Raw genomic sequence first — 11,848 nt, 5'->3', positions numbered from 1 at the left:
CAAAACACTTTGGGAATGCTTCTCTTTTTCTTGCCTTTTTCAAATCTATCAAATTCCATACTGATTCACCAAACACTTTTTGACCAAGCGTTTGACTAATTATGAAACAGAGCCTCAGCAAGTAAATGAAATGCTGCTTAAATATGAATACAACTCGCGGTGTGAGTCACGCCAGTCATATATTACATGGACAAACAAACGGTACATCATCCTTAAATAAGAAAGTAATTAAAAAAAAACTAGGTCGATTCAAAGTTATAACAGTACATCGAGGTGCGTTCCCGACAAACAAAAAGAAAGCTAGTATAATAATAACATTAAGATAGTCGCTAAAAGAGATTGGAGTTTGGTCCCCCGCGAGTCATTTTAACTATTGTTTCTTCTAAAATTTTCTTTTATCATAGTAATTTATAAGGGACGTTAATTTAGATTCATAAAGTTCTTTGGTAAAAAGAATATATAAAAAGTGAAATACAGTCGATTGAAGATAATAACTTCACAGACCAAGATCGTCCATATTCTTCAAAAGGAAAGTGAGAAAAGAGGACTCCATAGACATACTAGAGAGCTTAATTTACAATTACAAATCAATTAGCCTACCGGTATTTACGTACATTTTAAATATACATATTAATTTATGAATTCATCCGGAGTCAAACAACGATAAGAACAAAATTGGTCAGGATGATCTCTTGGCAGAAAAATGAAATAATCTATAGGAAACTTGATCTTCTAAGACCAAAGGAAAAAAATCTTAATTCAACAACTGAGTTAGAGTCTTAGAGATATACATCTTTTCCAACTTAAGACCTAATCTTGCTTTCTTGGTACTAACACAATTTTAAATTGAACAATCAATATAGGTTAAGATATCTTAAAAGTTAGAACCATATACAAGCTATATATCACACTGGTAATGTTTTTCAATCCATCTGGTTTCATAAGTACTTGATGCTTACAGATTTTATAGTTAGCAAAAATTCCTTAAGTTAAAAGTTTATATCTTCCTAAAAATAAACTTTCGTTTATGTGTAAGCTTAACACATAACAGTACGTTATAATCTTAGAACGTATATGATGTAAAAATGAAAGGAAATATATAGAAATAAGAGTTATCCTCCCAAAAACTCACACTCAAATCAGAAAGAGACATCATAACTAGTAGAAAGATCTAATATCCAGAAAGAGGATGAGTAGATTTATATATATATATCACATTTTCACATGTTTGGTATTAACATGCTAACGAATGTTCTTGTAGAATCTTCATGTTTGTATTAGATCTGGCGTTCTGTTTTCAGTTCGGTACTAGTTCGGGTACTTTAGTTTTTAGTTTCTAGAGATTTGAGAAATGTTTAGATATTTATAGATATTGGTTCGGTTTGGTACGGTTATTTTGGTTTTTTAGTTCAGTTTGAGTAATAAAGTTGAGAACCGACTATTATCTAAAAAATAAGTCCAGTTCGGTTTCAATTTTTTGGGTAGTTTTGGATAATACGGAAACTTTAATTAACGACTTCACGCTCCTGCCAAAGCATGCTCGTTTTTGGTGTAAAAAAACTCATCCTAGAAACTTTTTTTTGAATATTAATTTACCAAAGCATGCCTCTAACCATAAAGTAAGTCTCAGCTAAATCTAATTTCTATCGTCACATAATTACATATATTAAGTGTTTATTTCTTAGAAACGGATTTATCTCTCGGCTGCTAAATTGTACCTCTCTTAAGTACATCTAATTCTTGCTAGTTTTGTCGCTGCATTGTTTTAAAGAAAAAACATTAAACGGTGTTAGCGACTACTAACAATTTTAAGATATTCTCCAACCGTAGACATTTTAGCCACCGGAATGAATGTTTTGATGTAATCGACACCTTAGACATTTAATATGTTGGCCTTTTCTGCCAGAAGAGTGGTTTGGTTTCATTTGGTTATCAACCAAACAAACAAAAACTATAATGTCTAGATCATAACATTCTTTTTGGGCTTGTCCTTAATTATTTTCTTTAAAGAATGCTAGTTCAACATTCAGCTTATATGTATAAATGAATAAGAAACGCAAAATGAAACCAACCGCAACTTTCCAAAGTCCAAATAACGTCAACATAACCCAGCCGACACAAGCCAACAATCCCCACGACAGTTCAACTTCTGTTCACTCTCCTTTCCCCATCAATCTTTAACTTTTATGTCTATCAATTATAAAAACATATGGTCATCTTTAATTTACTTCCTTTTTTGTTACGCTGACATATCATATCATATATATAACATTTTCATATTCACAATCATGCTCATATCTAAATAATTTTCCTAATAATGCAATCTATATATACCGATATTTATAAAGTATATAGACATACGACCTCAAGAGAGAACCGTACATACATATATAGAGTCGCGAGAGAGAATATGAACCTCAATGGGAAAGATAATATCTCTGTGTATTTATATTATTATGTACAAGTGAGAGAAAACATATGTATGAATGATGTCGCTTACAAGTTTCTCCTTTGTCTCGTCCTTGCGCATATACAGTCGATACATATATGAACCATCTGAACCAAAAGAGAGTTAAACATCAAAAGAAATGAAATTTTTATTGTTTGGGTTGCAAAGTATGTGGGTGAGACTCCACGAGTATAGACCACAAAACATGCACATCTTCGCATGGACATGACTTCACGTCCTCGTATAATACGTATATTCCTCTTCCTGCACATCATTATCCATATTTCTACGTTAACACAAAACGCGCGCACACACATATAGACATCTGTTGATAGCGCAAACGTAACTTATTTATTATATATAGTTTCCTTCAGAAAGAGTATATATATCAAACAAAAAAAAATAGAGTAAGTGATCTACTCGGTTATCAAATTAATAAATAGATGATGCTCAAAGATAGATATAGAACTAATGTATATAGAGCGAGAGGGAAAGAGAGAGCATACTCTTCTTTTGAGCAGAATTGACGCGATACCATAGTTTCTTCAAGGGAGAGAAGAAGGAATTGAGCCACCCCATTTCTCTTACAGTGTCTGAGGCTCTTGGCCTCTTGCAAATATGAAATATTAATTACACTATCTTTATATATAGACGTTAGATCTACTAAATAGCATATATGGAGTTATGGACCCAAATCAAGACACCAACCAACCACAGTGCTCCACCTTGGATAATCGAGACTGAAGGCAGCCACATCAACGTGTTTTGTATGTTCCTTTTTTAAGTATGGCCCAAGGCACCATCTCCATCTTTCTTTCCTTTCTTTTTCTCCTTTTCTTTATATTTCACTATACAAATTTATATAAAAAAAGTTGCACATTACTTTTAACCATAACACATGGAATCCATGGATCCCAGCTTGATAAACTGTAGTATCTTATTAGATTTCTGTTCATGAGATTTGATGAAGTATATAACGAGGAAGAATGATGACTGTGACTTGATTTTTTATTGTGATGGGGTCTCTTTGGTATTAAGCGTTTATCAAACATTTTCTCTCTCTATCTTTTTAAGCTTACTTTTGCATGAAAAACAACCCCATTTCACCTCTCATGTTTTTTCTTCACACTTCTATATATACATTGTATGAATGAAATTGCCACCTTATAAGTTTTCATTGTTGTGCTTCATTCCTTTTGTGCATATACGCTTGTTTAATATTGTAAATTTGTAATATTTTAGCACGAGTAGATTTTATTTTCCTTAGAGACGTTTAACTAATTTTACTTTGTTTAATCCATATATGGCCGACAAAAAAGCCAGGGTTCATTTTTCATTTTTGTATGAATTTTTAAAGTCCCACCGCGGCTAATGGACGATCCACGCCCGCTCTCTCGGTCCGTGGACTCCATCCCTTTCGACAGACGGTACACTAACTTTTCAGAGGCTCAATAATCTTATTTACTAACCCTACAATCATCACATGATATTTCCATGTGCTTTGCCCTCATTCGCACAATATCGTGATTCACTTCCCGATAGGTCACCTATCTTTTCACTGCTCCAGCTCAAGCACACTTAACTCTAGAGTTCTAAACGTATATGTGCCTAAAAGGTAAATGCACTTTGGTGACATAGATAGTCAAATCAATTATTTTTACCCTTTCTTTCTATACCAATAATCAGGATGTTACAGAATTTATCTTAATATATATTGAGAGTCTATTCCTTTTTTTTTCTGCCAAGCCAAGTTCATAGGTTAAGTTTCATTCTAATCACATTTACATTTTAAGCAAAAAACTAAAAGTAAAATTAATGTCTTGTTGTTTACTTGCCAAAATCAAATATTTGTCTATAAAGACTTAGTTACTTGCAAGTACTTGAAATAAAAATACATGAAACAAATATTTCTTAACTAGAAGAGAAACAAGTATTTCTTGTTGGACCCAATTTCGGTCAACACTTTGATTGGGCATGAATGAGTCGGGTCGTGCGACCTACGAAAAAGTCCAATCCATGCTGGCGAGTTCGGATCGATTTGAAGAGCCGAAGACCGCGGGGAAGTTGAGTGAAATCCGAGATCGATCGATTATCAAAGGAGAACGTCAGAAACAAAGAAGGACACGGAGAAAACCCTAGAAAGAGCCTAACACACACCGACCTCATTTCACTTTGCTTTAAGTCTTTTCTCTTATCGATCTCCTTTGTAATATTGGATCTCGTTTCTCTCATTGTATTCAGTCTTATTCATCAATAAAATCTATCTTTGCCTACTGGAATCTGATTACATCGTTGTCTTCTAAAGATATTGTTGCCCACATCATTATCTCTTCGCCAGATTAAACTTTTGATCACTATTAAATACTTAGTGTAGATTTTAAGATCTACGTTTCTTAATGAGTGATATGTAATTTTTGATGAGTAAAAAACACATTTGAACGAATTATAAGTATTTTCTAGCGAGAAAAAAGTATTTTCTGGAATAAGTAATGTGTAATAATAAGAAAAATAATGATACCTTATACTTGATTCAAACTTGAAAATAATAAAAAATTGACTTGACAATTTTATTTTTAAAGCGAGTACAAGCCAATTAATAAATAATCATGTCCAGCCCTTTAGCAAGCAGAGTCTGTAACTGCGGCATGATCGTCTCAAGAACGCCACTTTCCCGTCTTCCTCCAGCTCAGTGTGTTCTTTTGTACCCAGTTCAGGCACAAACCAGCCAATCATCATGTTATGCTGTTCACGAGATACACTTTCCTAATTACAATTTATACATTGTGGAGAGAAAATATAAGCAATACGGAGAAGATCCCTCCTCGTCACAACGGCTCAAAAAAAAACTCATAACAAAAACATCCGCAATCTGTTAAACTTGCTTTGTAACTCACAACACTATAAATATGAGAACTTATGCATATCTTGGTTTTCCAAAAGAATTTAAAATATAAGAAAGTATCCATCTAAATGTAAAGTTATAAATGCACTTGATTTAACACTGATTTTCATAAATATACTTTTACATACATATAAAGAAAACTAGTCTAATTTTAAATAATGTTTAGATGGATACTTTCTTATTAAAAAAAGTAATTTTAAATAATGTTTCTTCAACCTGTATTTTAACAACTTTTGAGATGTTACATTCGTAATAATTACGTTGCCCTACTGGGTCACACAGATAACAACAATCAATAAATTCATCACACGGTTTCATGCTTCATAAATACAAAATCAACTAAAGTAAATAACTAACTACATAATCAACTAACTGATGATCCGACGAAACAGGCCAATCAATAACACATCAGTACAACGTTCGTTAGCTCTTGTTCTTTTCTTTTTACTAACTAAAATCATCACCAACACCACTCAAACCTCCACAAGAAGAATGAATAAATCTTTTCTTTCTTTCTAGGAATCGAAACGCCTGTCAGGAAAATATCAACACTAGTCTATCCCTAGAGAGTGATCTGTTCCGTCTGTTTCTTCTCTTCCGTCTCGCCAGCACAAGCTATACACCCGAACTTCTCAAAACCATTCAGAGCTTCTTCTTTTGAGTTAATAAATGGTTTTTAGGGGTCTTTTTCACTCACCCGATTGTTGCTTCTGATCTACAGGTTTAACTTGAACTGCAGAGGGAACCGCATGAACATACGGTAGCCCGAACCCCGGAGGCCCCAGCTGATGTTGCTGCGTCTTCCCTCCTCCTTTTATGTTATTGCCTGCTGCAACCATGACTTTCGCTGGATCTGAAGTGGCCGTAACGGATCCCGTGGTGCTAACAACTGGAGGACAAGCTGCAGAACCCGGTTGTTGCTGATGTCTTTGAATGTAATAACCACCAGAAGAAGACATAGTGATCTGCTGCTGTTGACGTTGAGATTGCATATAAGGATTGGAAAAGAAAAGCTGCGCTTGCTGCTGCAACCCATGCTTTGGCAACTGTTGCTGTTGTTGTTGAGACTTGGATCCAGAGCTCGTGGTTTGGTTTCCGAGAACTGAAGGACCGTTATTCCTTCCAACGGCGGCAGAAGAAGCCACGGATGCAGGCTGCAAGTTCTTGGACGGCTGAGATGACGAGTGAGTAGTAGAGGAAGCTTGTCCAGCTTTATTCACCGCTGAGGAAGACGTTCTTGGACTCCCGCCGGTGGTTTTGGAGACCGAAGACGTAGAGGGTGACCCAACTAACATTGGAGAAGACGGAGCCTGATTGTTGGTACCTCCTTGCACCTGCTGCATTGGTGAAGCAGTTGCTGTAGGCTTTGAGTTTGCTGCAAAAGATATCTGCGACTGCTGGGGGCGGCTTTGCTGTTTATGCGATACGTTTCTTGGGGATGACGAAGCAGCAACAGATGATGATGGCGAAAGTATGGAAGGAGACTGAGCCTGGGAAGTGTTTGTTGTCCTGGGTGAATTGCTTTTCCACTGAGGAGACTCGACAAGGTTTTGAGGAAACCCTGAATTGGCATTTGGGAACTTAGCGGTTCCCACTGGGGATATGCTGATACTGTGATCAGCGACACCAGTACCATTACTCACCACAGGCCCTTTGTTTTTAGCAGCAGAAGCAGCGACTGAAGTTGCATACTGTTGCTGCTTCTGGAGATACATGGTATAAGGTTGCTGAGATTGACTCCGTTGCATATGCTGCTGAAGGTGCTGATTCTGCTGTTGCATATGCTGCTGCAGGTGGTGATTCTGCTGTTGCATATGCTGCTTCATCTTCTGTTGCAGATTATGATGAGGCATAGAACTGGTACTCTGTTGCTGAGCAGAACCTAGGTTGAGCAAACGGGACGTGTCGACGATGCTACCACTCGTAACAGCAGATACAGATGCATCACCCAAATCGTGTTTGCTAGAGAAAGCAATCGACTGTCCACCATTCACACCACTCGCTTTCCCTGATGCTCCTTCTGTTTTTCTTTGTTCTTCCATCGTCTTAGCAGTAGCATTAGAGCCGGATTTTCCTTCTGAAGGAGCACTGTAGTTCATTTTCTGCTGGGCTGCAACATTCGCAGCCATCATTTGATAACCTTGCCTTGCTGCTTCTGGTAGGCTCTGGAACGTAGCGCCATTCTGAGCAATTGATGACACTCCATTGAATGTAGCAAAGGTCATATCATAACCCTGGGACTGAAACGATTCCGCACCAGCCTTTGAAACCTGCTGTTGCGATTTCTTTTCGCCATGATTGCTGGACGATACTACCACTCCACCACCTGGGGCTGCTGAACTCATCAAACCCAAGTTCGTTGGTTGCATCTGCATACCATAGTTTTGGCCATAGGCAACGTTGGAACGAGAACCCCGGCTATCAGCGGCTGATGGGCTATTTTCTCCTACAGTGTCGCTATGTTGAGTCGCATTCTCTCTTGGTTGCTGCCTCTGCTGAAAAGTCAAAACCTGAGATTGGACCTTATGAGTTGGATATCCGTCGGAGTTCCCGTGTGGTCTCAGCTGATGGTTCTGCAGATGCTTTTGTGCTGCTGAGGAACCCGAGGAGACACTTCCATTCTGGTTGTTCGGAGCATGGCTCTGGAGTATTTGACCAGATTGCTGTTGCTGCTTCTGTGGCTGGGAAAATGGAGACTGGATCATTTGGGAGGAATAGAACGAACCATTGAAAAATGGTATTGGCTGCCCGGGAGCTCCTCTATAAGCAGGTGGTGCACCAACATGTGCTGGGACTTGAAACGGATAGCCATTGTTCTGCATGATGGCCAGGTATTGGGTTTCATTGCCCGGCATGCCTGGATAACTGAAGGTCATTGTTGGAGCACCAGCTGGAGTAGCTGATGCAGAACCGTTCATTGAGTTTGCAAACGCTGTCGCACCAGAAGAAGCTGTGTTGCCACTATTAGGAGGTCTGACAGATGCTGCAGCCATTGTAGGCTGTTGGCCCATCGGGAAAATAAATGTAGGACCATGCTACAATAAACGAAACAAGAAAAAAAACACATACAATCAGCTTGTAATAAGGACGACAAAATCTTGATATGGGAAGCATGCTTAGACAGACGACAAAAAACAAACTAACCATGATGTTATTAGCTGCTGCTCCGGGAGGCAGAGCTTGTTGGAGCAATATTTGTTTTCTCTGAGCTGTATCTGAGCTTTTGGAAGTAGATTTAGAGTTTTCATCTTGAATTTGATTGGAACTTCTTCCTAAAACAGTCCCCTGCAGTTCTGTGGGAGGCATGAGACTGAGATTGCAGTCCCTGGTCCCATACAATGGAGCTGAGCCAATTGCTGCAGGCCAGAAAGGATTCATCTTGGTGAATTGCTGATGTGACTGAATATTTCGGGCGATGTAGCAGTGTGTTGCACATCTCTTAGGCCTCGGTTGGTTAAAAAGTAAATGAGGAGGAGGCTACAAGAGAAAAAAAAAAATTTTAAACCAGTTAAGAAAGGAAGAGAGGATTGTTTGAATGGATCAGGAAGCAATCAAAATTACCTGCATTGCCGCCGATGATAAGGAACTAGTATCTGTAGGGACAACTCCTTGTGTAGACGGCATGTATCTGTTTAGTGTTTATTAACCACACAGAATTAATTCAACTGAAACAAAAAGAGACTTTACAAAGTTTGACTTGATAAAATTACAAAAACGCATACCCCATTGTTGGAAGACCTCCAGGCCAGCCAGGCATTGACATATGTAGAGGCAAAGAGTTAGCTTGAGCTGAAAATATGAGGAAAAAAACAAAAGAATTAAGGAAACCAAAACTTGCTCAAGAGTAAGACAAATGGAACTCAAGAAATATGAAAGAGCTTATTTACCAATTTTATCCGGAACAAAATGTTGTTGTTGTTGCGGTGGTGGCTGTTTCTGAACATGTTGATTGTTCATTACACCCGCATGACCAGATTTATCCAAGTCGAGTTTAAGTTCACAACTCCTCTCGGACGTATGAGGTTCGGCTTCATCCACCGTCCTAGGTTTTTTATTCTCCTCAGACTCAACAATCGCAGCACTACCTCCATCTTCCTTTAGCAGAGGCTTAGGTTCCTGATTCATGAGATAATTTAAAAAGGGTCAAAAGGGAACAAGATAAAGAAAAGAGAGCAAAAGAAAAGGGGAAAGCAATCATGGATGACACAATATTACTAAACACAAAGTAGGTCCCACTCACCGTTTCCACTTCCGTGACTTTAGGTTCCGCTTCTGCTGCCACACATTCCATCTCACCGACTCTCTCCGATGAAGAAGACCTTCCCGGCGGTGGCGCCTAAACCGGTTTTAAAAATTAAATTAATATAATATTTTTTAAAAAAAAAAATAGAAGAAAGCAATGAAGTGGGATAATTTTTTTAAAAGGATAAAAAAAAACAAAGAAAATTAAGATAATATTTTTAAAATGGCGGAAAAGAAAACCTTACAATTAAAACAAAAAGAAAAGCAGAAACTTACCATCAGATCTATCTCAAACTTGTCCATCTCCGGCGAGCTTCTGCATGATTACAAAGAAACTTCTCTCAGCACCAGAATTAAGGCAAGAAAGTACCAAAAAGATGTATAGATTGAGTGCTTACGGTTTAGCTCCATCACCATCGGATCTAACTCCTGGAGAAGATTCCACTTTCGGCAATACCGTATCCTCTTTATTTTCAATCTTCTCGGCTGATCTCGAATCTAACCCTGCGGTGCTTTCTCTAGTCGAATCCAAAACTGAGCTGTTATCTTCAGCGGATCCTGATCTCTTTAGCTCACCACCTAACGGAACTTGACTTTTCAATGGAGCTTCGGCTTCCAATTTAGTGACGCGTGATGGTAAACCTGAACTGTTCTCGTCCTCTTCGTATTTGACATGCCTCTGCTTCTTTCTCTTAGGAGCTAAGACCAAATAAAGATAAAGAGGAAATGAGCAAACAAAAGAAAACAACAACAAGAGAGCAGATCGTTGTGAGCGGAGAAGACTTTACCAATGGCAGAGACATTAGTCGAGCTCGAATTTGCAGCTAGTGTGATGGAGATTGGTGAAGATACTCTGGCTTTGATATCTACAGTTGTTTTCTCTTCTTGTTTTGATGATGTTGGCATCCTCATCATCCCGTACAACACCTCCGCGATTTCAATCTCTATCTCATCTTGAACAGCAACGGGAGATGATACCTTCTGAGGAAGAGGCTTCTGTTTTGTCCCCAACGGCTTCAAAATCAGAAGCAAACTTTCTTTTTAGTAAAAGAGAAGACGGAGGAGAAGAGAACGAAACGAGTAGGATTTAGAGAAAGACTAACAATCTTTTTCCTAGCCGAAACGTTGGATGAAGAAGGAGATGTAGGAGCCGGAGACGCTACAACTCTAGCTGGAGAAGCATTTGACGTCCGTGATTCATGAGGTCTCTTTGTACAAGCTGCGAAATGAAGAGAATTAGATTCACCAAATGAAAAAGAGATTTGAATCACGGCGAGAGGATGTGCTTATTATCGTAGTTTCCACCTCTCTACCTGACCGTGCTTTTCTAGGAACGGCTACGCCGATCATCTCATCCGCCGCCGCCTTCCACGACGGCACCGGCAGCGCCGGAGATGGTGGCGATCTGAAATTTTTTGACGGCGGAGGAAAGTTCTTCCTCTGGTGGTGGTGATTTGAAAGAGGCGAAGAGAAGATATTATTCGCCGGAGGAATCGTCTTCACGTCGTCATATTCTTCATCGTCGTTGACACTCTCTTCCGAGCTGTCGTCGCCACCGTCGTGAACCATTATCAAACGTTCGCCTCGTCTCCTTTTGCTCCGGCTATGTAACCGATCTCTCTCCCTGTGTTCCCGTTCTCTATCACGTTCCCGATCTCGTTCCTTCTTCGTACGATCTCTCAGCCTCGCCGCCTCCGGTAACTCCACCGGACCTTCCTCCTCTGAAAGAAAAAAACCATCAGAATCCAAACGGTGTCTCCCAGATCTGAAGAAAATGAAAGAAATTTTAAAAAAAACCTGGAGAATCTCTGAAGCTTCCGGGTCTATGCCTCCGCCGTGACAAGCCGTTTCCGGCAGCCGCCAAGGGTACTCTTCTAGCTTCTCTATTTCTATCCATCTCTCTCTCTCTCTCTCTCTTTCTTTCTTCTATCTCTCTCTACTTGCTTCCCATTATCTCATCCTTTTTTTGTGCTCCTCATAATAAAAGCAGTAAGCGAATAAATCCACGGCTCATATCTCCTGTCGTGTAACTCTTCTCGTAATCTTCACCGTCGGTGTGTACACATCCAACGGTCTCGATTCGCTTTTTGCCAGCGTGACAACATCTTGGCCCTCCGTTTTAAAGATCTCACATCAATAACCGATTGTTTCCTCTTTTATTGTTTTTCTTACCACCGAAATATTTTAATATTGGCAGAAAATGTATTCTTTTATTATTTTAATTGTCAGCATCCAATGTAGTACCCACCCAAAAT

At 38.9% G+C, this 11,848-nt stretch overlaps 1 protein-coding gene and 1 long non-coding RNA gene across 3 annotated transcripts; both read right to left on the bottom strand.

Annotated features, from left to right (window-relative positions):
- Nucleotides 1–2,315: 2,315 nt before the first annotated feature.
- LOC106385869 lies at nucleotides 2,316–3,909 on the bottom strand. Its single transcript, XR_001277304.3, has 2 exons — nucleotides 2,956–3,909; nucleotides 2,316–2,713 (listed from the first exon to the last, which is right to left on the bottom strand). It is a non-coding gene; the product is annotated as an uncharacterized LOC106385869 (long non-coding RNA).
- Nucleotides 3,910–5,552: 1,643 nt separating this feature from the next.
- On the bottom strand, nucleotides 5,553–11,586 carry LOC106389396 (protein TIME FOR COFFEE-like). Of its 2 annotated transcripts, XM_013829627.3 has the most exons (12): nucleotides 11,391–11,586; nucleotides 10,907–11,314; nucleotides 10,697–10,812; nucleotides 10,382–10,607; nucleotides 9,992–10,292; nucleotides 9,870–9,909; nucleotides 9,592–9,687; nucleotides 9,239–9,467; nucleotides 9,074–9,140; nucleotides 8,913–8,979; nucleotides 8,496–8,828; nucleotides 5,553–8,386 (listed from the first exon to the last, which is right to left on the bottom strand). In XM_013829627.3, the coding sequence occupies exons 1-12, from the start codon at nucleotides 11,488–11,490 to the stop codon at nucleotides 6,041–6,043; spliced, it is 4,329 nt and encodes a 1,442-aa protein (XP_013685081.2). In that variant the 5' UTR covers nucleotides 11,491–11,586; the 3' UTR covers nucleotides 5,553–6,040. The 2 variants fall into 2 exon arrangements, with proteins under 2 accessions (XP_013685081.2, XP_022555350.2); XM_022699629.2 differs by lacking the exon at nucleotides 11,391–11,586 and having other exon boundaries at nucleotides 10,899–11,144.
- Between the last annotated feature and the right edge of the window lie 262 nt (nucleotides 11,587–11,848).

This window comes from Brassica napus, chromosome C3 (assembly GCF_020379485.1).
Source record: "Brassica napus cultivar Da-Ae chromosome C3, Da-Ae, whole genome shotgun sequence".
Lineage (NCBI taxonomy): Eukaryota > Viridiplantae > Streptophyta > Magnoliopsida > Brassicales > Brassicaceae > Brassica > Brassica napus.
The sequence above is the reverse complement of the archived record's forward strand: the minus strand, read 5'-3'. Positions and strand labels throughout refer to the sequence as shown.

Coding starts and splice junctions, on each gene's coding strand:
- LOC106389396 (XM_013829627.3), bottom strand. CDS start 11,490: ATGGATAGAAATAGAGAAGCTAGAAGAGTACCCTTGGCGGCTGCCGGA. Junction 10,293..10,381: donor GACTAATGTCTCTGCCATTG/GTAAAGTCTTCT, acceptor ATTTGGTCTTAG/CTCCTAAGAGAAAGAAGCAG. Junction 9,688..9,869: donor AGTTTGAGATAGATCTGATG/GTAAGTTTCTGC, acceptor AAACCGGTTTAG/GCGCCACCGCCGGGAAGGTC.